Source organism: Cygnus atratus, chromosome 15, assembly GCF_013377495.2.
Source record: "Cygnus atratus isolate AKBS03 ecotype Queensland, Australia chromosome 15, CAtr_DNAZoo_HiC_assembly, whole genome shotgun sequence".
NCBI classification, from domain to species: domain Eukaryota; kingdom Metazoa; phylum Chordata; class Aves; order Anseriformes; family Anatidae; genus Cygnus; species Cygnus atratus.
The window spans coordinates 8048799-8071923 of record NC_066376.1 but is presented as its reverse complement, the minus strand read 5'-3'; the positions used below and the strand labels follow the sequence as shown (position 1 = coordinate 8071923).

Below are 23125 nucleotides of genomic sequence, written 5' to 3'. Positions count from 1 at the left end.
AAGAAAAGGGGAAGATTGAATTAAAATTACTGGTTTTCTTTTCATCAGAAATTGGTTTGTCTTTCAGGAAAAAGCTGTCCAACTTCTTACACACGCAGAACTGGAAAGGCGCCTATAACTATGTTGCCAAGCAGTACATAGAGAGCGTAGGCCGGGAGGTATATTTTGAGGATGTCCGACTTCAGATGGAAGCAAAACTCTGGGGAGAAGAGTACAATCGGCACAAACCACCAAAACAGGTATGTTCAAAGTTCTTGCTATGCAAAATCTTTGCTATGCAAAACTTCATGCTATGCAAAAATTCGGTCTTGCTCTTCTATTAGATAGGTTTCAGATGTATTTAGAGAGGATTAGTTGTTCATGTTCTATTAAATTTAATTGCTGAGTCTTCTGCCCTGCTGTGTTTTCCATTAAATGGTAGTTGTTTTTAATGAAGTAAATGCAGAAATTGCTTTGCATATCCAAAATTAGTCACGTGGGCTTGTGAATATTTGACCGTTCTCAGCTGTTGACTGAAGACCAAAATAAAATGGTGTTTGCCTTGCTCTTTTTGATATTTGCCCAGCTGCTTTTCAGATAACCAGAGATGTGACTATTTATTGCCTGCAGCAGTCTCAGTAAGCATTTAACTGTTAGTGCTCCAGTGAGGTGGCTGCTTAAGTCTTGTAAGCCTATTTGGACACCTCCCTAGCAATTTTAAGAAGAGCTGGGAACCTGGGTAACTTTATGAAGCTGTTCAAATACAGATTTCTGAGGAATGGTCAAGAACTCTCCAAAAAATGAAGATGCTGTACCTTTTGTCTCCTTTAGGTGACTCAGTGACAATGTCAGCACGCTGTGTTAATTGCAAAGCATTAAGATGTATGAAACTGCCAGGTGGTTAGGGTGTCAGACCAGGCTTAAGGCATCAAGAGAATTTCCCATCCTCTTTGCAAGGGATGTGCATAAACACATAAGATTTGGGAGGAGGGGTTCTGCTCTTTTGCGGGTCATATTTCTGGTGTCCATGGTAAGCATTTTGTATAGTCTTGTAAATGTGGCCAGCATAGCTTTGCACTTTTCCATAGCGGTAAGCTGGATAGCAGCTGGTCAAAGCTGGTCTTTGTGTCCTGGACAAAACCACCTCCAGCAGCAATCAGCTTGTTAAAAGACAAGAATTAAAATACAAGGATGAAGGACTTCAACTGTTGTGCATTCTCAGCCGGTCTCTCCTCTTTGTTCAGTGTGTCTGTGGTATGTATCAACATACATAAGCTGCTTTAATCAGCTGCTGGTAGCGAATGCCTGACTTGGACTGTGGCTTCAGTTGAGTGGAAGCAAGCATTGGGACGGAACTGTGCTTCTGCTGTGGGAACTTGAGTCCTGCTCTTGGCTGTACCACAGACTGCATGTGATGTGTGAGATGTGACACGATGCTTGAGTCAAAATGTATGCCTCTGTGGGGGCTTTGACAACTTAATAGTCAAAAGTAGTAAGTGCTTCTGAATTTGTGGACTATGTGCCTTGCGTTCTGTACAAGGGTTAGTTAACAACTGTCACAAAATAGCAAGATGGGACATAGGGTGAAGTGCTCAGAGAGGAATCTAGAAGTTTTAAATGCCACCTGAGAAAGATGTAAACAACATGAAAGTTGTGATGCTTTCTCCTTTAGTAGTGCCTCTGGGATAGTCTTTGTGTTGAGGTGGGGTAAGATACAGAAATACCTGAATGGTAGAAGGTCTTCAGTCCTCCTTTGAAGAGGCATTTCTACAAGTTGTGCAGTAGTTACTGTATGTTTTGCTGTTTGGATATAGACTTTTTGCAGCACACTCCTAAGGTACCCAAGGAAATAACATAGAAAGGCGACATTTGCTAAAGAATTTTCAGTGGGATTTTTTGCAGAAATTGTCTGTGTTGAAGTGACTGCTTTTAATTTATGAAATCCCCCCAGTTACCTAAGAAGCACGTGACTCTTCCTCCACCCCCTTGTTAAACAGGCATATCTTGGCAATTGTTCGGCTTCTTTTGCTGGCAAAGTTTTCACAGCTGGAGCATTCACACACATTAATCTGAAGACAGTATTCTGTTAGTCATTGTTTATTTTTCTTCCCTTCCCAGGTGGATATAGTACAGACCTGTATTATTGAAATGAAGAACAGACCTGGAAAGCCTCTCTTTCATCTGGAACATTACATTGAGGGCAAATACATCAAATACAACTCGAATTCTGGATTTGTGCGAGACGACAACATTCGTCTTACTCCGCAAGTGAGGCTTTGTTTAATGCTTTCCATAGAGTCTGCTGCAAGCAATTTGTTGGCTCCATCCAGAGATCTTGCATTACTGCTGAGAGAGGAAACGGCAGCCTTTCTAGAACAATGCCAAATTAATTTCTCTTTTTGCAGTATGTCTTCCCCTTACTTGGGGTCTGCTTTTTCAAGTGCTGAGCATTTCTTTATCGCATTTCAACGTCTGTTGATTTTTAGTTTAGTTGAACAGGGTTAATACTCTTCAGAAATTGTAAGCCCTGTTCCTCTAGTTATAATTACAGGCATTAACATTCTTCAAACTCTCTTCAGGTTAAAGCAGAGGGAAGACATCTCATGTATTATGTACTAAGTAGGCTGCTGTTACCTCAGAGTAATACACAAAAGGAAGTGGTAGATACCTAACTGATGTAAACAAACATCTAGCACATTTACATATAATAATTTGTGTTTTTCAGATACAACCTCTGAGTAGGTGAATCTGAGATTGCTTATAGAAATACAGCTACAGTTTTAAAGTGATTGGGAATTGTTGTATTTCACAGAGCTTTTTAAAACACTGGCAAAAAATGTGAAGTGGTCAGCATAGCAAAACAGTTTTTTGTTTTGTTTTTTAACTGGGAGATGAGGGTTATGTTATTTTCATTTTTCCCCTATTTTTAAGGTATTTGTATGATACTTAATGTAAGCAGAACATTTATGTTCAGTGCTGTGCTTTCACAAGTTGGGAACAAAGTGTTCTGTGAGACTTGCTACACTTCATGTGTTTGTCTATCACCACCACTCACCTCCCCCAGGCCTGGCAGCACTGTTTTGGAGGCCTTCCCAGAATATCCTAATGTCTCAGCTTTATGCCAAAGAAAAGGGCTTTTTATACTTGATTCTTGGAACGCAGCATTTAAAGAGTACGAACATACATTTCACCATCTGATACACAAATGTAAAGGCAGATAGTGGAAGAAGAATTCAGGGGATGCTCATGTTTTCCTTTTGCAAAATGGGGCAGAGCTTTGCCTGTTGGCAGCAGGAAGCAGTGTCCGATGGCTGCAGAGCTTGTTGATTCACAGGCACAGCCAGGATTTTTATGCAGAAGTGATTCTGCTCTGGCTCCAGAGCCCACTGTTATTCCCTCCACCCCCTGCTCCCCCCTTCTTAAGGTGAAGACTGTAGTGGAAAATGGGATGTCCAGTACTGGAAGGAGGAATAGAGCAGTCCACGCTGCATGTTCCCATTGCTGCCCTTCACCCTACTTCTTTCAGCCTTTCTCTGGGTGGGACCAGGTTGGAGAAGCAATGCCACAGAGGCAACAGATGCTCCTTTGTATTTAGTAGATGCATCTGAAATTTCCTTCCCAGTTTGGACCCTGGGGAGCAATTACTTCTTCCCCAGCAAATTCTTAATATTGAATTTAGCCACTGCATAGAATATTAGATATTCTGATGAAGTCTGAAGGGCAGTATTTAGTAAAAACAATTTTCCAGGGGCTGTTAGTCCTTCTGTTTTGCCCTCGCTTAAAATTGGGGGCCAAATTCTGCTTGCTTGACTTGCATGATTTCACATGAGCTAATCAACCAGGACTTATATGAAAGTGTAATCTCACTGTGACTATGTAGGGATAAAAAAACACCGTGTATATGTAGGGATAAAAATCCACTACATCCTTTTAGTCTCTTACCATTTTCATCATGATGTTCATACCAGTTCTATTTCGCTAGTGCGGTTATCTGATTTCGCTGGCCATTTGTAAGTGGTCACAGTAAGTGTTGCTGTTCTCAGTAATTCAAGGGTGAATTTTCTCAGACATCTCCTGTGCTTCCTTGCAGGCCTTCAGTCACTTCACCTTTGAGCGCTCAGGACATCAGCTCATTATTGTTGATATCCAAGGGGTCGGAGATCTTTACACAGACCCTCAGATACATACAGAAAGTGGTACAGATTTTGGAGATGGCAACCTAGGTAAAATCACTTATCCTGTTTGTTGAGCTAGTGGAAGTTTATTTTCTCTTCCTGCTGCATGCTGATTAGCAGCTATTGGCTGAGTAAGCAGGCACTTTTCTGAGGGCCTTGGAAACAGCTGCGGAACTTCTATTGTAAGCAGTCCTTGAACAGGGCAGTTGTCACATACAGGCAGATTTAAAATGGGAGCTGATCTTGGCTGGTGTCTGCTGGCCTACTATTAGACCAGACAAGTAATGAAATTAAGTAGCTTCCTGCGATGTGAGAATGATTGTTGCTTTTAATTTCCTTGCTGTGTTGCAAGAATTGATACTGCTGAATATAGAGAGGTAAGTTTTGCATATTTTTAAAGCTCCATGTGTCCATACGTGAAGTAATTCATAGGACATGACAAGTCTTGTAAGCAGGATCAGTTTTAGGCACGTGTTTCTTTCTTAACAATGCGTCTAGTTTCGTTGGCTTATGTTGGCTTATTATGTTCTGTGCATACGTAGTTTTTGAAGAATTTGCAGGCTACTTTCACTTTGTCTTTCAGAAAGACTAAAAAGCACTTACAGGATTTAAAACAGAAAATGAAAGTAGGTTGAGCACTGTACTATGAAACTTTTTTTTTTTCATTTTAGCTTTGCCTTTAGCTTCTTAGAAAATTATTTGGGACTTCTATCTCTTAATAAGTATGCCATGATATAAACTTTGAGTAAAAAGCTTATTCAATATTTTTTTCAATGCCGCAGGTGTTCGAGGTATGGCCTTATTCTTTCATTCTCACTCCTGCAACAAGATTTGCAAAAGCATGGGCCTTGCACCATTTGATCTTTCATCCAGAGAGAAGGATGCCTTGGATTATAATAACAAATTGCTTGTAAGTGCTTGATGGAAAAAAGTGTAGCTAAGCAGTATAGCTGATTTATTTTAACTTTAAAAGCCCTGTAAATAAAACTCTAATATTCTATTGATGTGGCAGATAAAAGCAGATTAATCACTAATACAGCAGTTTAAAGTTGACTTATCCACACTTGGCTCTGAATTCATGCTGTAACTTTAAATAATAGGGAATATTGCAAGACACATTTAGGACCAAGTTGATCTTTGAATGCTGAAATCATTAGTAAGTTTTGCAGGTCACAACACTAATTCAGGAAGAATAAAGAATAGAGCTGTTTGTCTTTAACTGACCTCAGCTTCAGTTGATATTTGTGAGACGGATTTGGTGGAACGTTTTGAATGAAATTCAATCCTAAACAGAGCTCTCTTTGCAATGATGCTAGGACTTGATATTTTGTTGGGGTCTAGAACTTCTCAAAGCAAATAGTTATGTATACGTGTGTGTATTTACCCCCACTCTTGTAGAGGGCCCCTAATAAGCAGTCATGTTGGCCTGTGTAGCATACTCAGAATACAGTGAAGCATTATTCACAAGATTTTCTTGTTAATTTGCCAAGGAATCTGCTCAGACAATTCTACGTGGCACAGAGGAAAAATGTGGCAGCAGCCGGGTGAGAACAATTTCTGGTAGTCGGCCTCCTCTGCTGTCCCGTCTGTCTGAAAACTCTGGAGATGAGAGTATGAGCGATGTGGCATTTGACTCTCTACCCTGCTCTCCTTCTTCAGCAACACCTCACAGCCAAAAGATGGAAATGCTTCGTGAGTGAGCCTCATACATAACTTGGGGGTTCCAGAACATTTGGAGGTGACTTGTTTAATAGGTTTTAAATACACAGCATATTGTATTTAATCAGGTACTCCTGTGTAGATAATTAATGTTTTTGTTTCTTTGGGATGCTTTTGTAAAATAACTGATAAAAGTAAGATGATGGCATCTAGAGCTTTATTCTCAAGCATGTTATCCTTAAAATAAGATGCATATATTTTGCTTCCTAGATTGGCCAGTGTTTAATGAAGTAGATAACTTGGTTCACAAAGACTATGATCAGCTTGATAACCAAAGGGTGAGTGTCTTTCCAACAGAAAATGAGATTGCAGTTGATTAATGAACTTCGAAGGATGGCTGGAAAGCTTTGTTCAGAAAGAGTATGTGAAGGCTCTCAGCCTGCTTTCAGTGCTGCATGTCACATTACCTGCATGGATTTGCTGTTTTTAATAATGGAAGAACATTTTATTTTAAAACAGTAGTCTATTTATTTTTTTCTCCAGAAATTTACTTGCATCTGGTTTATTTTAACAGATAATTAAAGTATCTATTCCCCTGCCTGCATGTTGTGTCTTGGGTACTTTTGCCAGCTGAGATAGTATGAAGGCTAAACAGAACCCCCATTGATTAGGTCTCTGCAAATATTTACACTGTGGGATGTTAGAGAACCTCAACAGAGGAGACCACAATATGTCTGCAATAATCCCTTTACAAAGAGATTTTTCCTACTCCAGGGCCCCAATACCAGGGGCTGTCCATTAATTGCATTATCTTTTAACTGCCTACAACTGAAAACAACATTAAATGGACTCTGGGTTTGATCAAGTATGCAAGTCCTTGATTATTTTTTTTTATGTATCTAAGAAGGAACATGAACTTGGACAGTGCCTTCTGGATCATTAAGTACCATCCTGCCTGTCAGCACAACATGTAATCCTTTTCATCCAGTATCCCAACGTACCTCATTGAACCTAGCAGAAGTTTTGCTCTCTGGGAAGTGTCAAGCTGAGATCTTTACAAAGGGCAGTCCTAATGCTGCAATGCTTTCTTTTAATCTTCTGTAGGATTTTGAAAATGGTGGAGACAGTGGATATCCCAGTGAAAAGAGAAGTGAGTTAGAAGATCTGGATCATAGAGAGAGGGTAAGAACCTCAATGTGGGTTTAACAGAATTAGGCCTTCTGTTCATACTTGAAGTGATTCCACAGAAGAATCTCATTTTTATCCCTTTTGATCTAGACTTTGTAAATGGAAAAAACAATTGGAAAGAAACTCCCACACATTGCAAAATTACTTATTCTTCTTGTGAATGTTAATGACACTTTTACAGGAAAAACACTGTTTGTAATGGGGAGTTTAATTTCAAACATTACATTTGATTGCATGTTGTAGGTTTATGGTTTTTTTGAAGTGTTCTGTATTGCATTTGAGCAACATTGATTAATAGCCAGCTTCTTGTCAGATTGAATCCATGAATATGACCTGTTTTCAGACACACTTAACCTCTCTACTTTCTATGACTTTATATGGTTTGAGGTTAATGAACAGAACTTAGTGTTGTTCTCAGTTAATAACATGCAACTTCAGAATTCCTGGGGCACAGTTGGTTACTCATTTAAAGTAGAAACTTCAAGAAATGTTTCTTTACCTGAAGACCTTAACTAGATGTTTAATTTGTAGATAGGGAAAGAGAATGTTGCTTCCAAGGATACACCTTGTCACATTTGAGTTGGCAAGGTATTTGTCATGGAATATACAGTTTACAGGATTAAAGCCTGGTTATGCCATATTCTTTACTGTTTCAGCATGTTCCTTTTTATATTGCAATACCACTGAGAGAAGAAAATCCATTGGAAACTATTTTGATCGTTGTCTCCATTATTTTTGCTGGATAGGAGTAGTCTAGAAGGGTAACTGGCATGCATCAGTTGCTGTAAATTAAATGATGCAAATCTTTACATTAACATAGGGCCATTCAAACAACAACCGAAGACATGAATCTGATGAAGACAGTTTGGGAAGCTCTGCAAGGGTAAATAAAGCAGAAATGTTCATAGACAATGAGTTTACCACTCAGATTGTCCTTTGTTCCACTCATCTGCTGTCTAATATTACATCACTAAATCAGATGTCAATTTTCGCTTCTTTTCGGTTGCAGAATGTCTGTTTATAACAACTAACCACTCTACATTCTTTCCTTGTTTGTTTTTGCCTTTATTTTTCCATTAAAGAAAAACTATAAATAAATTGTCACCTCAGTAATTGGTCCCTAATGTAAATTAGGGATTCCGCTTGGGTTTCTCACTTGAAATTGTAGTTCTATGGATTTTTTTCTCCTTAACTAGATATTTTGTTTCTGCACTTTATTTTTTCAACTTGTCTTATACATGGTTGGATAAGACTTTCAAAACCTGCAGTATTTGAAATATGTGACAGTGGCTCTCTCTACTGTATATCTAACCAAGCTAGAAAAACAGACATACTTCTATGATTTTGCAAAATACAGCTTCTGTGATAATTAGTTTCTGTGGCTATAAACTTAAGCAATCCTATTTTGCAAGGAAAGGAAAAAAAAATTTGACAGCAATGAATAATTTCATTAGATACGCTTTTCAGAATTTCCTTGTAGTGGTTTATGTATTGTGGCTTCAGGAAATTGAAACAGCTTTAACAGGCTGAATTTCTGTGTCAGTAGCTTTCCCTTTTGTGTTTTTGTGTGTACCTCCAATGGCTTACTTTCTGATAGGATTTTTTTTTTTTTGGCTAGTACTTCTCATCCACACATGAGGCTGAAAAGTTGTTTGGTCTTGTTTGTGCTGGTCATTCTGAGAAACATCAATACATGTATCTGCCTATCATCTTGTGTATTGTTACTTTTCATTCTTCTAGAATTGTTGAATGCAAGCAGCATTTAAAATATTTTTAACTGAAATTCTGACCAGAAAAGTATGGGTTTAATTTTTTGTGCATGGGAAACCTTAGTGCTTGCAATGTGATTATCCAGGTACTTATTTTTGTAAGTACCTATTTCCTGATTCATAACTTAAAGGTGCTACTTTGCTTAGCTGCTGTCATTTAAGGAAGATATTTGTTGTTGTAGTGTGCTTCACTGTGTTTCTTCTTTGAAGAAACACAAATGCTTATTCAGCTGCTAACGTGACTTTTGAAAGCCATATCTTAAATGACAGTATTTACTAATAAATGATAGTATTAATGTAGGCTTTGATTTCTGGGTGGTAATCCTTATGAATAATAAGTAAATTTTAATTTTGGAATAGAAATAATAGTATATCCCATGTTTCAGATCAGTGTGGAGAAATGGAATCTCTACAATTCTTCCAGAGTCCACATCCACAGACCATCCTGTGTCGCTCAAGAAATTCAGAGGCTTAATGCTCTAGAACTTGAAAAGAAAATTGGGAAGTCAATCCTTGGGAAGGTAGGATGGGTCTAGTAATTCTGTTCTTTCCAGCTGGAAAAAAGAGATCTTGTATTTATTACTTATTACAGGTGCTTCCCTGCATGAATTAATTGTGCAGGTGAAAATACATAACAAGTGTATAGTTTTCTGTCACCTAATCATATTTTATAAAGCATGTCTAAGCTCAGGAACCCATGTGTTCCGTTTGCTTTTGGACTTGCAATATCTGGGCTCCTTTGGCAAGGATCCTGCTGTTGATTCTGCAGTGTTATACATAACTAGATTTAAGTAGTCACCTCGGAGAAGTACTTTGTGCCTAAGTGAGGCATAGGCACAGGGCTTTTGAAGAATCAGATCTGTACTTACTACTTGTGTATCTTTCCTGTACTATTGCATTCTAGGTTCACCTGGCCATGGTTCGCTACCATGAGGCTGGACGTTTCTGTGAGAAAGACAAAGAATGGGATCAGGAGTCAGCTCTGTTTCACCTGGAGCATGCTGCAGACTGTGGGGAGCTGGAAGCCATCGTTGGGTTAGGACTCATGTGCTCTCAGCTGCCACATCACATTCTTTCCGAGGTTACTCTGGAGGTAAACAAGAAAGATGAAAGAAAAAAACAAAATCCAGAATTGTGTTCCCCTGGAAAAAGAATATAAGAATAGGAGGAAATGGAGATAAAACAAAAACGACGGTTAGGTGTTCTGTAGCCTCTTCAGAGAAAATAGGTGACTTTGTAGTTAAGGACTTAGAAAAAGAATTAAAAATGCTGCTTGTTCATAATTTTGTGAGCAAGTCACTACATACCTTTAGGAAACATTTTGGAGTGATCTTGACTATTCAGCTCCTCAGCAGTTCATGGCTGGGCCTGTTTCTCAGACATAGTAAACACTTGCAGACATTACAGATGTGGAGAAACAGTGTTTAGTGTTAGAGGAAGGGATGATTTTACTTAGCATGTATTTTAGAGGTTTTGTCTCTTTTACTAGGACACAAAAGAGAACAGAAAAAAAGGATTTGACTACTTGCTGAGAGCAGCAGAAGCTGGAGACCGGCCTTCCATGATCCTGGTAGCAAGAGCATATGATACGGGTGTAAATCTTGGTTCAGACAGGTACTGTGCGCAACTGAGTAACCTAACTTGTACATACCTTCCTTTCACATGAAGAGCTGTTATGTCATAATGCTGTGGAACAGTATTTTGGAGTTACTTCAAACTTAACTCGGGTATGAATAAAAAAAAAAAAAAGGTTTAGGCCATGATACATCAACACAAAGAAAATCAGAGACCTGATTTCTGCTACTGGGCATCCATATTTTGTCCACCTACATGCTTGATTTCAGCCCTCATACCAAGAGTTCCTTATGGTGAACGGTTTTCTTTGCTCTAAAGTTGGTGATAAAACTCCCTTGATTTCAGTGGGAGTTGCATAATTGAAAATCCTGGAGTTGGGGGGGAAATTAACACAAGGTTCTCCTGGAGAAATAGTACCTTAAAAATAAGTAAGAAATATTTCCAACTGCCATGTCTCATCCTTAGTGATTTTTTTTAAAAGCAGTTTTTAAAAAGTGGTCTGTTTTTTTCCTAATTAAATTGTGAAAGAACCCAGAGAACAGGATAAATAAGTCATAAACTGGCCATAGGCAAGATGCAGTCACATAAATGAAGTATTTGTCACTGTTAGTCTTCCATTCCTTCGCATAATAAAAGTAGAAATGGAGATTTGACAGGAGCATGGTCTTAAAGCTGAGGATACTACTTTTAACTAAGTATGATTTTAAGTTTTGTGAAGTCTAAAAATGCACTTACCTCAGTAAGTCTCGTAGTTTAGCCAGCACTCCTATCTTGATAGGAGGGTTAGGAGCAGCACCTTGACTAACAAGTAGATCATAGTTTGCCAAAAGGCTACACAATATATTAGTTTGATTTTTTTTAGCCTTTCAGATGAGTCTTTAAAAAATGGATAAATATTGATTGCCTTAAGTACAAATATAACAAGCAAGGATAACAATTTTTCTACTTCTGTATTGTAGCATGTGTTTGTTATTTACTTGTTTTCTGTTTTGCACAACAGTGAGCCTCTTGGCAATTGTGAGATTCAAAATGATGTTAAGTTTCTCACTGAAGTGCACTGAGCATTTTCAATGCAAAAGTAGCTATTTTTAAAATATGAAACAAATTCTGCGACTTCAGTTTATTTCTGAATCAGTTATCTTCAGAAACAGAAATGCCAGACCTAAAGCATATAACTAGTAATGAAAGTTTGCTTAGGAGTTCAGCAAGAAACTTCATATAACTTCTCATCTGTTATTACTGCACAAAGTGACCCCATCCTCACTTGGCATAATGACATAGCGCTGCAATGCAGTTTGTGAGCTTCCATGAGAACACTCGTGTTCCTGGAGACCACTAAAGACTCTGAGAATCTAGTGCAAAATGGAATTCCTAATCTCCAGTGCGAAGTGCATTTTTTTCTTAAGGTAACTGTCTTCTAAATGATTATTAACTTTAGAGCACAGGATTGGAAGGAGGCACTGTACTGGTACAATGCTGCCCTGAACATGACTGACTATGACGAGGGAGGTGAATATGATGGCACTCAAGATGAGCCCCGGTATCTGCTCCTGGCCAGGGAAGCAGAAATGTTGATGACAGGAGGGTTCCACTTGGATAAGGATCCACAGAGATCAGGCAAGTCTGCATTTTTTCTGTAATCAGTAATCCTGCTTTTCCTTCTCCCCCAGCAGGTACCCCCAAAATTAATTTCCTGATTCAGCTGTTACAAAATGTCCAGAGGGTCAGTACCCTCAGATTTGTAGGTGGAGCTGTAATGACACTGGGTGATGTAAGGCTGAAAATGGTGAAAAAAGATTTTGCTGATGACAGGGTAGTGGGTGGTGCCTGGTCCAATCGTATGACATGCTGAGTGGCTAGCAAGCAACTTTCACTGCCTGCGAAGCCACAGAGCTGCAGGTTGCTGCTTGTATTTTGAGTTGCACCCATAAGTTCCAGGTCCTACATAGCATTGTCTTATTCATTGTATAAATCTGTGTGTCAGGCATCTAAGTTTTTATGATCTTGTTGGGGGCTCCCATGGGCCAGGCATGTTTATGATACTTGTAAATACATCGAAGAGCCATCAGCAGCCAGGCATGTAACCCTGAACTTAGGGGGAAAGCCAGATTCTCAGCTGGTGTAACTCTGCTGACAGCAGAATACACAGCTGCACTCAGATGTGGCTGTGTAGTTTGACTTTCTCTTTTTGTCCTTTAATTGCTTCAGGATAAAGAGATGGTTTTACTTTACCCTGTCAACATGACTTGATGCTGTTTCCTCTTCTAGGTGAGCTCTACACAGAAGCAGCAGAAGCAGCAATGGAAGCTATGAAAGGCAGACTGGCAAATCAGTACTACCAAAAAGCAGAAGAGGCTTGGGCGATGATGGAAGAATGACATTGCAATTAAGCAGTTCTTGTATATAAAATTTTTATATACTGTGTTTGCAGCTGAAAAGATATATTTTTATGTGGCGTTACCAGTTTATTTTTTGTATTTTAGTTTTCTAACTTTTTGAGGGTGGAAATCCAAATGTAGGCAGTATGTAGGGTACCATAGTGCACTTGTGTCAGTGTTTTAAAGCTGTAATACAGACACACTTGACCTTTACATACATACGTGTATATATATATATGTATGTTTATATACATATATATATGAACTGTTAGAACTGAGTGGCCTGAATTTTGTCATTTCTTGTTTGCTTTGGGAGAAGTGAAGCTGATGTCTGCTTGGGTTTCACATGTCCTGCTTTTCACATAGCAAATGATCAGTGTGTTTGCATTTTTCTTCTCGCCACACACAGAATATTTCATTTTTTCCTAAATTCACAGCATTTCTTCATTTTTGGTGTATCTCACCAAATTTGCATGTGGATGTAATTTTCAATTTAAGCATGCCAAGCATGCAGCTACTCTTAATAAGTAGTCCCACTTCATCAATAGGCACTGTTTCCTTCTCAAACTAATTCCAGATAGAATCCATATGCTTTGGAGAAGAGGAGGGAAAAAAAAAAAAGCTTAAGATTGGCAGTGAGGCTCTTCCGGGTACAATATGTGTGATTACCAGCATTGCATATCTTCAGAAAATCACTAATGTTCCTGATGAGGTGAGGAGTCCAGCTACCTCTCTCATTTTTACCTTTTGTACCGTATAATAACCTAGATGTGTGGAATTCTACTGATCTTACACAGTATTTGCCCAGTGATGTACAGTAGCAAGATCTGTAATAGATTAGTAATGTGTAGTTATTTTTACAGTGACATCTCAATTTTCAGCAAAGCTATGACGTTTCACTTGAAATGCTGGAAAGTGTGTTCTCATTTTCAGAGGGACATTTGAAAAACTTAGGGGATGTTGATTCACCCATTATTATAGAAAATAATTTATCTGGTTTAAACAGCTTTGTGTGTTTTATCTGCTGTCTTATGATTCATGAAGTAACTTCACATGATACATCGTGATAGATTCAAGCTGATCGATGAAGGATATACACATAGCTTTGCAAATTTCCAGATTATGCTGGGTAACTTATTAAATACTACCGTACATTACAAAGCTTATTGTCTGTGGAATTAGTGTTTGGGAGTTTTCATCTGAATTTTAGCATCCTCTCTTACAGTTTACAACTAAACTTCCTAAAAGACAGTTCTGTTCTTCAGAAGAGACTGAGAATGGTTTAATGGTTTTAAATGTCAGTTACAGAAAATTACTGGTTTTAAGGAGAAAACATTATCCCCAAACACTTGAAATTTTGTATCCTGTTTGCATAATCTGAAAAAAGTAATGTAAGGACAAATACATGGTGGTGGTTTAAGTATCGTGGCACAGATATAAATTTCTTCCAAATCCAGTATTTTATTCCAAAGCCACAGTGCCATCTGTACAGAGGACATAGCAGCTCTTGCTATTTCTTCATCTTGGTTAAGTCGTTTTGCAGGAGATTGTGATGGAAGCTTCATGCTGCCTTGGCTCTACAGTCTCCTGAGGATGTTGACTGGGATGAATAAAGGGCAGCTTTTATGAAGTGCTGAGTATCTGCAATGCTTAGCCAGTCTCATTTTAGCAGAGCATTTAAGAGTATGTGTAAAATTAAACAAGCTGCTAGATGATGTAGTTGATTTCAGTGTGGTTCCTTGCATTCATATACAAGGACTATTTCTTGTAAAATGTAGAAACTGTTCAAGAAACGGAAATTGGTTCTTCCTTACCTTTGTGAGTGTCCCTGTCACTGGGCTCCAAAGTTGCACTCCCCATTTACTCTTTCTGGCAAGTGGATCTTAAATTATTGTTTAAACAACATCTAAGCATGATATTAGTAACAACTGTCACTGTCTGAAAGAGAGATGCTGATGGTAAAGGAAGTGAGATGGAAAGATTTGAATCTCTTCCAGGAGAGAAGGATCCTTGGATTTTGTACTTCGGAGTAACCACCAAGCAGTTGCAGCCGTGAGAGTGGCCTTGCAGCAGTCACATCTTCTTGCCATAAAATGTAAGGAGTACAGAAAATAAGTGCTTAGAATTTTTTGTTAGTTTTAGAGAGAGTGCCTTATTCTGTGAGGGTACTAGATGAAGCTCTTCACCTACTAATGGAGAAATGTCTGATTGTCCTCAGTTGGGTTTAGGTAGGTATTGCTAGGTACTAAAATAACCAAATTCTTTGGACATAATATGCTGAAGTTGAGCTGGAGTTAGTAGGATCACAAGTTGGTTGGATGCTTTAAGTGCCTATCCAAAGTTCTGCTTTAGGTACCTAAGGTCTGTTTTGGATGTGGCCTTTTTGCTCTTTCAGTTCATAGCATTAAATCATCACTTGTCAGTGAAAAGTGAATGTGCCGCTCACCTCTGAAGACAGTTGAACAGTCAGTGTTTTGTGTAGAACTGATACAGTGTAGGCATTATAACTAATGCAGACAAAATGTTTTGTTTTCCACATAAGGTGTTAATGCTAAGTGTTTGAGGCTTTCCTAGAGAAGGAAGCATGTGTAACAACCCCACCAGCTATGTAGGGAAGAGAAGAGATTGAATGAGACCATCCAAAATATGTAAGTAAAGGACTCTAGAGTATAATTATTGACACTTCTTGACATAGTTTAATTTGCTAAGTTCAGTAGTTGCTAAGTTTGCTGGCAGTTCTCTGTAGATCTGACATGCAAATGTATATACATGATTAATACTTTGTTTTCAAAGTCCTAAGGCGGTATATTATTTAGCTATACAATAAGTAGGACTGTCAATAATTCAAAAATTAAAATTGTTTACAGAAATATGCATAAGTTGTTCTATGACATTCTTTTGAAGAGAAACTATTTGATAGACCTTTTGAATGATACTGCTATATGCTGTATTTTTAATCTATTCACAATGAATAAATAATCTGTATTTTTTTTAAATGTGAAAATAAATCTGAGGCTTGGCCTGGCATAATTTACCTGGGTGTAGCATTTCTGAATGTCATCGGGAGTGTTGCTTGGGTAAGGACAGCAAGATGGAAGCCTCTGTTTGTATACCAGACATGCAAATACTAATTGCCTGCATCACACCGTTTGTTTTTATTCTGGCTGGTCAATAAAGTTGTTCTGTTTTGTCACTTTTCTCAGTAGAGTTTTAGTAATTGCACATGGGGTGTGTGTTTGTTTTAATTTGCCAAAGTTCAATCCTACTATTGCAAGCCTCCAGAAATCCTTTTTTATTTTGTTCTTGTTCAGTCCCTGTTCTCATTCACTTTGAACACTTGGAGGAATAACTCGGAGGAAATCACTAGATATGTAACAAGAAAATCAGTGTTTTTATCAAGAAAACTAAAAGGTCGATGTGTTGATTTCTTTACATTTGATTACTCCTACAATGTCTGTAACTAATATGGAATAACATCAGGACTGCAGCACTCACTGGCAGGACTGTTACAGACTCATCTGTATGCTTCCTGTTATTGCTCAGTCCTGAGAAAATAATGGAAATATTTGGTCTGGGAGATACAAGGTAGGAGTTCTTTGTAACGGGTATAGTATCTAATGACACTGTCGTTTCAGTCTGATTTATTCCCCTTTCTGTTCTAGAATAAACTGATACTAGCCCTTTTAAGCTGTTAAAACTTACCGTTGCTTTTTTGTTTTTTTAATTGGACAGGTGTAATTCATTTTAACTGTAGTTTAAACAATATGAAATAGCAGACTCTCTTAAAGCCCTAGTGGGGCCTCTTCACTCCGCTCATAGTGTCAGTAAGGTAGAAAAATAGTGAAACTTGGCATTGCAAGTCTTAAGCTTCAGCTGCTGTCTCTGAGAACTGGAGTGTTTGGCAAGTTGAACAAAGGAAGTAGGGATTGCATCAGTCAGAAATCATGGAGACAGAACGCTTCCAACTGAAGAGTATAAATAAGAAATGTCTGTTCCTAATTACTGGTCTGTAGGACTGACTTGAATCTTGATATTTTCCTCACAGGTGTAATTTTACTTCTGAGAGTAGAGTGGCTGCTAACAGGTGAAGGTGTAGTTTAGGTGAGCCAAACCAGGACTTCTCATCTGCATTTTAAAAGGGAGGATTTTGCTTGAGCCTCCATTTGGATTCTAGGCCAGTGCTTCTGGTGGTGAGTCAGGCTGTTTTCGGGTTTAAGTCGGGGGAGGGGGGAGGTGTCTCATGTGCCTCCCACTCTGGGGGATCTGAATGCTTTATGGAGGCAGCTCACCATGAGGTGTTGGTACTTCACAAAAGGTTCTGGGGCACCAAGCAGCCCTTGCAAGAACACCCAGGAGCTGTGCTCCTGCCTGCAGCCTCTTGCCCTGCCCCCCCCCCCAAGAGCTGCATCTCTGGGTGCCATGCCCCCTGCTGCATGGGGATGTGCTGGGAGACAGCTTGCTCAGGCTCCTAAACCCCTCTGAATGTGCGAAACCACAGCGGGGTGAGGATTCTCTTCACACCTACGTGCCTGTGCCCTTGTTCCACGGTACCTGTAGGCAGTGAAGGAAGGTTTTGGCCAGGCAGGGTCAGGCTTGGCAGCCCCCTTGAGGGATGTTACAGGGACACAGGCTCTGGGAGCAGCTGGGCCTGCCCTGGGAGGCAACGAGCTGAGGTGGCCAGGAGCCCTTGGGCAGGCTTATTCCTGCTCTTGTGTTTAAATGGACTGTTGTAACTACAGAATTAAAGTGGGCTGTGTTAGCACGTGCCATCTTACCCTAGAAAAGCTGGTATTTTTTCCCAAATGCAACCCCTCAGGTCTAGTGAAGGGCCAGACCAGCATGAATGCCCAAGAACCTGCCCCAGGCACCTTGCTGGGGCCTGGGGCCTGCTCGGCCTGCCACAGGGGCGTTGTGCGGGCTGCTGTGGCAAAGCTAGGGGGAAACAACCTGTTGAGTCTGGGCTTTCACTCTTCAACCGAAGTGGGGTTTGAGCTTTGCAGCAGCAGAACCAGACACATGGTTTTTACGTTGTTTTTTCTAGACTTTCAGCCTCCGGCAAGGCCAAGGTGGAAGTGGTGGGGGGGAGTGGCTGGGTCCTGCCTCTTCCCTCATGGCTCGGGCGCATTGGGAGGGGACCGGGATAGGGACAGGACGGGATGTTGAGGCGGGGATGTGAAGAAATGAAAAAATAAAATAAGGGTTTTTATTTTTAATGGGGAAATGGGGTACAGAGGGAGCAGTTGCTCGGATGGGCTTTTGGAGATGTAGGGGCTGTTAAAAAAAAAAAATTAATAAAAGGACTTGAAAACCCTGACAGGCTGGATGTGCAGTAAAAGCGGTGCCGAAGCATGCCCCGACATCGCGGTAGCGTGGCCGAGCGGTCTAAGGCGCTGGATTAAGGCTCCAGTCTCTTCGGGGGCGTGGGTTCGAATCCCACCGCTGCCAGTAGCTTTTTACCCTTTTTTTTTCCGCTGCCGCGGCCGCCTGCAAGAGCATTGTGGGTAGGAGGAGGGCCGCGGCCCCACGTGCCGCCCGCAGCGGCCCCAACATGGCCGCCGCCTGAGCGCCGCCCGCCCGCCTCGCCTCGCCACCGGGCACCGCCAGCGGGCAGCCGGCGGCCCCGCCGCCCGCGCCGGCCCCTCGGCCAGGTAAGGCGGCCGTCGCCGCGTCCCTTCGGCCGCCCTCGGGGCCGTGCGGCTCGTGGAGGGGAGCGAGGGTAGCGCGGCCTGGGCTGAGGGGGCTCTGCCCCCCAGTGGGCGCTGTGAGGGCTGGGGGCGGCGGGGCCGTGACAGGAACGGGCGGGCGCGGGCTGCGGCCCCTCAGCGCGGGGCTGGGGCCGTTCTGCGGTGGCGGCGTTCGGCAGAGCCCTGCCCGGCTCTTCCTACTTCCAGTGGGTTCTCCTCGCCCCTGCCGTACGGCGGAGCTGGGCGGGGGGCAGTGGGCTCCCCCCCCGGGCCCCTTTCCTTCGCTCCTCGCCCCCCGGCTGGTCGCGGTGTCGGGAGGAAGCAGGCTCGCCAGCTGCCGGCCGCGAAGAGGAGCCCGGCGGGGTGGGAGCTCCCGCCCGCTCCTGCAGGAGGTAGCACGCAGCACCGGGCAGCTCCGAGCCTGCGCCTGGCGGAACGGGCCTAGCGCTTCGCTGCCTACATGTCGAGGTGCTAAAGAAGGGTTTGTGCTTAGCGTGTTACCCCGAAACCCTGGGGGTGTGCTGCAGTGATATTGTCTCAGCACAGAGGTCCTGGTGCATAGAGGGGCCCTCGTCGGGTTCGCTGCCAGAAGATGACTGTGCAAAGCTGTGTGCAGACAGGCAAAGCGAGGAGAAATGGAGCAAGTAATTGGGTCAAAATTTTCGTTATCATAAGTGCTTGGAAGGTGCTTCAGCTTTTTTAGAAGCTTCCATTTTACGGTATGATATAGGCCACCCTGGGTTGGAGGATCGCTGCTGGGGCTTGACCAGGAGGCTCCCTGCAGAGAAAAGGTCCTGGTGCCAGAGGAAATTATGGTAGTGATTCAGAAGATGGCACTTCTGCCACCTCACTGGTGCATTATCTATTCTTTAAGGCACTGACAGGGCAGGAGTTCCAGGCCTTTCCTGCACTGCATAATTTTATGTGAAAAATATTTCAAGTTTCAGTGTTGGCATTTTAGGGGTCCGTGATACTGACAAATTCAGTGAAGTGCTAGAACATTTCTTACTAAAAGTCTGTGTGTGACAGATGTCATGCAGGTTTGCAGTTATCCTACTTACAGTTATTTTAAAATCTTTGGTAATAAAAAGGATAGTTTTGGTACCCAGATGTCCTTCTAAGCTCAAACGTAGAGGTGGGATTCAGTTGCTTCATCCGTGTTTTACGCCTCTTTGGATGCTATTTTTCTTCACTGGTTCTAAATTGGTGATACTATGGGCAGCTAACGAGTGGTTAAATTAGTCCTAGTGTTGGTTCATTGCAAGAAAAATGAGATTTATACTTCTTGCCTCCATGCAAGGTGTTCTGAAGTTTAATGATTCATACTAATAACGTGCATTAATACGGCTTTGCACAGGAGAGTTCCTTTTTAGAGAAAACAATTCTGTCAAAGGAAAACTTGAAATAAATTCTCAGGTGACCATGCTTGATATCACCTAGTGTTTAATTCCATTTTGTTATTCTTGTGGCATTCGTTTCTATATATGCCATATGCGCATATAGATGTAGAACTGCATCTGCGTGCCTGTAATGAAAGCTTCGTTCTGATGCAGAGGATTCCTTCAAGTCGCATGAATATTATAAATTGTTCTGGGACATACTGCTTCCTATTTATAGACCTGCCACTCTGACACTCCAGTAAAAGCAACTGTAGTCATTCTTTATGCTTAAATGAGTAAGAAAATTTGTAATCTTTGTAATCCAACATTTTCCATGAGTACCAACAGCTGGATTCACAAGGAGATGTCATGTAAAATTACGTAAGCTGTGTTGGATGAGGGGACCAGAAACCGGGTCCTTCAAGTTAGGTTTCTCTTTCTCTCCTTAGCCTTGGGAATTTTAATTTACATTCGGGGAAATGAAATAACTTCCTCAAGAGAGAAGGAGCTAGCACATAGCTGGCACTCAGGCCGTCAAAGAGGGAAGCGTGGATCCCAGTCCTTCTGGGGCAAGGAGGGAGGGTTTGGACCCATGTCTTCCACCTCCTGGGTGTTACAGCGTGTGCTCACACGTGGTGGGAAGCCTCCTGGTGTCATCTCTGTTCTGAATGAAAACTGCAGTCGCTCCATTTCGTGCACAGCCCCATCCTGTAGCTGACAGGCTGGCGCTATGTGAGCCTGCTGTATCAAGCCACTTGGGAGACGTGAGCAGGGAAAGCAAAATTGGAACTGACACGTCTCATTTTTTTTAAAACAACACGTTCATGTTTGTATTGCTGGGACGAACGGAGTGCCTGTCGACAGAAAGCAGTGGTCACTCCCTCTGGTGTCGCACCACCGTGGTTTTGCAGCATGAGCCCCAGCCTGTAGTTAACTGAGGATGCTGACTTCTAGCTGTGAAGGTTTTGTATTTCTGTGGGATAATTTCGAATATGATTCTGAAATATTATTGACACGGTATTAGGGTGGCAAGAGCTAGGGATACGCTGGTGTATAAAAGAACAGAAAGTTGCAGTTAAGCACTGGGGGGAGCACTTTTTGATAGTGGGGAACCTGAAAGTAACAAATCTGGAATTGTGTTTCTAGCAAGAATGGCAGAAACAGTGTGTATAAACCAGAGCTGTTGCCTGGGTGGAAATTTACCCATGTGGTAATGTTAGCACTCAGATCCAGGTGCCTATTCAGCCTCTCTGAAAGGTTTCTTAGATAACTGCATGTTATAAACGTGATGTTTTGAGAAGCCTGTACATGTTTCAAAATATACTGAGCTGGTTAAATTAAGCGGTTGCTAGTGTATTTGAAGAAAATCACCGCTGTCTTGGATGTAACATGCTGGCTTTGGTCTTTTGCAACACTGTATTGCTAGCTGATGCTGGACGCTGACTCATTTTCTTACTCTTCCTCTGTAGGAGGTCCAGCAAAGAAGCAAGCTGGCATCTGGGAGTAGAAGACAGTGAGAGGGAGTTCCTGAACATAGGTCTCATTTCTTTGCCTGATTCTCTTTGGTGTTAAAACTTCCTTGGTCAGTTTGTGAGAGGTCTTAGTTTTTATGCCTGTCTTGACCACTACTGGCTGAGCAATGGTCTCAAATGATGTGGACTGATTACGTTATCATGGTGGCATCCCAAATAATTCAGAAATCCTTATATTTGATTTCAGCAGGAAAAATCACTGTTGCTCTAGCTGAGGGACCGTTTTCTATTTGATGGCCTGAGCCAGGCATGGCAGTGACTCCAGCACCAGGACTGACTGTGACTCACTGTTACAGAGCACCCACTCCTCCATTAATATTAGCATCTTATTTTCTCTAGAGCTGGTTGAGTTATGCCTCTTGTTCTGGTGATTGTAAAGGGTCCAGGAGAGGGCAAGGAGTGTGTCTTGGGGCTGTCACTTAGAAGCAGTCAGAGGAGTGGTAGGTCTGTGCTCAGCTAGGGGACAGGACTGCAACGTGTCATGTAGATGAAATCACGACCAGCACGTTCTCAGATTGACTGGTCCTGAGCACAGGATTTACACTACCTTTTCTCTTCTCCCAGCTCTTCAGCTGCTCTTCACTGTCTGCTTTCAAGGAAATTTTCTGAGCAGGGAGACTAGTGAGCTGCACAGCACCATCCTTAGTGATGGTGACAAGTGCCGCAGCTATTTCAGAGCTCACGTGTGCCGACTGACCCTCCAGTGCCCTGTGGATATGCTGGCTGGCAAACCAGCTGCTACCAGGGGTTAACAGTAATGCGGTGTATAAAAGATGTGCTTTATGCAAGTACAGAAGGTCTGTCCTTCTATCTGCAGAGCACTGATTGAGTGCTTGCTTTCTTATGTAACTGCTGGTTTTCATAAAACTGCAGGAACTTAATTAGCTTTGAGATACTTGCTTGTCTTTTAAATTTGGTGCCAGTTGGTCAAGACTGGAGTATTAGGACCTTGTCATGCAAACACGTACGCTCCTTAAAAAAACAGACTAAACGGATTACCACTGGAAAAAAACACAAGTTAACATGAACAAATACTCTAGGCTACATGTTGTACGTGGCACAGATGTAGTGACTCATATAACATATCTGTTTTCTTTCAGACTGTGCAAAGGAATAAGCCAAGAAAAAGCTTTTTGTATCCTAGCATGGCAAATGAAGAAGATGATCCAATTATACAAGAGGTAAAAGTATTGTGGCAGTAGTGATCGTACGTGAGGCTTTTCTTGTTTTTTGTTCTAGTTCCCGTTGTTCTTACATTGCTGAAACAACCTGTCATCAACATCAGTGGTTGTCTGATAACCAGTGACTTGCTCTGTACAAGGGAATATGTTATATGGGCCAAGAATATGGCTCGTGCTACCTGTTGGACCAAAATAATGGTATCCATGTTGGCAGGCTCAGTGGGTCAATGCGCTCAGCTTTTTTATCCTTTGTAATCTTTCCACATCAGAAGAACACAGGTGGGGAACTTGCTGTGACCACTATGCATTTTCATTGGCCCCATAGCTCTCTGGTAGGTGAGTCAAAAAAAATGAATGATTTTGATGAATTAATATCTGTTATATATGAAGCTAAAATATTTTCATGCCCTCTACTAAAAGAAGCAGTTGTGCTCTGATTCAGGACTTCTTTAAGGGACTGTTACCAAACAGCAGCCACAGTGTCCTGTTTACTTTGTGTTTGAATTCACACACCAGAGGTACAAGCAGGGGCAAGCTCATAAAAAGGACAAAAGCCCTGAAGAGTGGGAATTGACAGAAGTGTTTCCAAAGGTAGCAAAAATTGAAGCTTCCATATGTGATATTCA

The 23125-nt window shown here is 41.5% G+C and overlaps 2 protein-coding genes and 1 non-coding gene across 10 annotated transcripts in view; all 3 read left to right on the top strand.

Moving 5' to 3' along the window:
- Positions 1-15925, top strand: part of EEF2K (eukaryotic elongation factor 2 kinase) — a 30951-nt gene extending 15026 nt beyond the window's left edge. For all 7 annotated transcript variants that reach the window (XM_035549252.2, XM_035549250.1, XM_050713928.1 and 4 more), the window contains 13 exons: positions 68-239; positions 2098-2247; positions 4070-4202; positions 4937-5064; positions 5645-5846; positions 6084-6151; positions 6918-6995; positions 7822-7884; positions 9157-9291; positions 9675-9863; positions 10260-10384; positions 11784-11962; positions 12614-15925. In XM_035549252.2, the coding sequence (XP_035405145.1) occupies positions 68-239; positions 2098-2247; positions 4070-4202; positions 4937-5064; positions 5645-5846; positions 6084-6151; positions 6918-6995; positions 7822-7884; positions 9157-9291; positions 9675-9863; positions 10260-10384; positions 11784-11962; positions 12614-12723 (1732 nt within the window). In that variant the 3' untranslated portion in view covers positions 12724-15925. The remainder of the gene's footprint in view (positions 1-67; positions 240-2097; positions 2248-4069; positions 4203-4936; positions 5065-5644; positions 5847-6083; positions 6152-6917; positions 6996-7821; positions 7885-9156; positions 9292-9674; positions 9864-10259; positions 10385-11783; positions 11963-12613) is intronic.
- Positions 15926-18086: 2161 nt separating this feature from the next.
- Positions 18087-18168, top strand: TRNAL-AAG (transfer RNA leucine (anticodon AAG)). Its single transcript has one exon. It is a non-coding gene; the product is annotated as a tRNA-Leu (tRNA).
- A 50-nt stretch (positions 18169-18218) lies between these two features.
- Positions 18219-23125, top strand: part of POLR3E (RNA polymerase III subunit E) — a 29489-nt gene continuing 24582 nt past the window's right edge. Inside the window, exons 1-3 of one of the 2 annotated variants that reach the window (XM_035549248.2) lie at positions 18239-18371; positions 21256-21323; positions 22419-22499. In XM_035549248.2, coding sequence (XP_035405141.1) covers positions 22464-22499 — 36 coding nt within the window. In that variant the 5' untranslated portion in view covers positions 18239-18371; positions 21256-21323; positions 22419-22463. Of the gene's footprint in view, positions 18372-21255; positions 21324-22418; positions 22500-23125 lie in introns of both variants that reach the window. The other variant, XM_035549247.2, reaches the window with a different exon arrangement.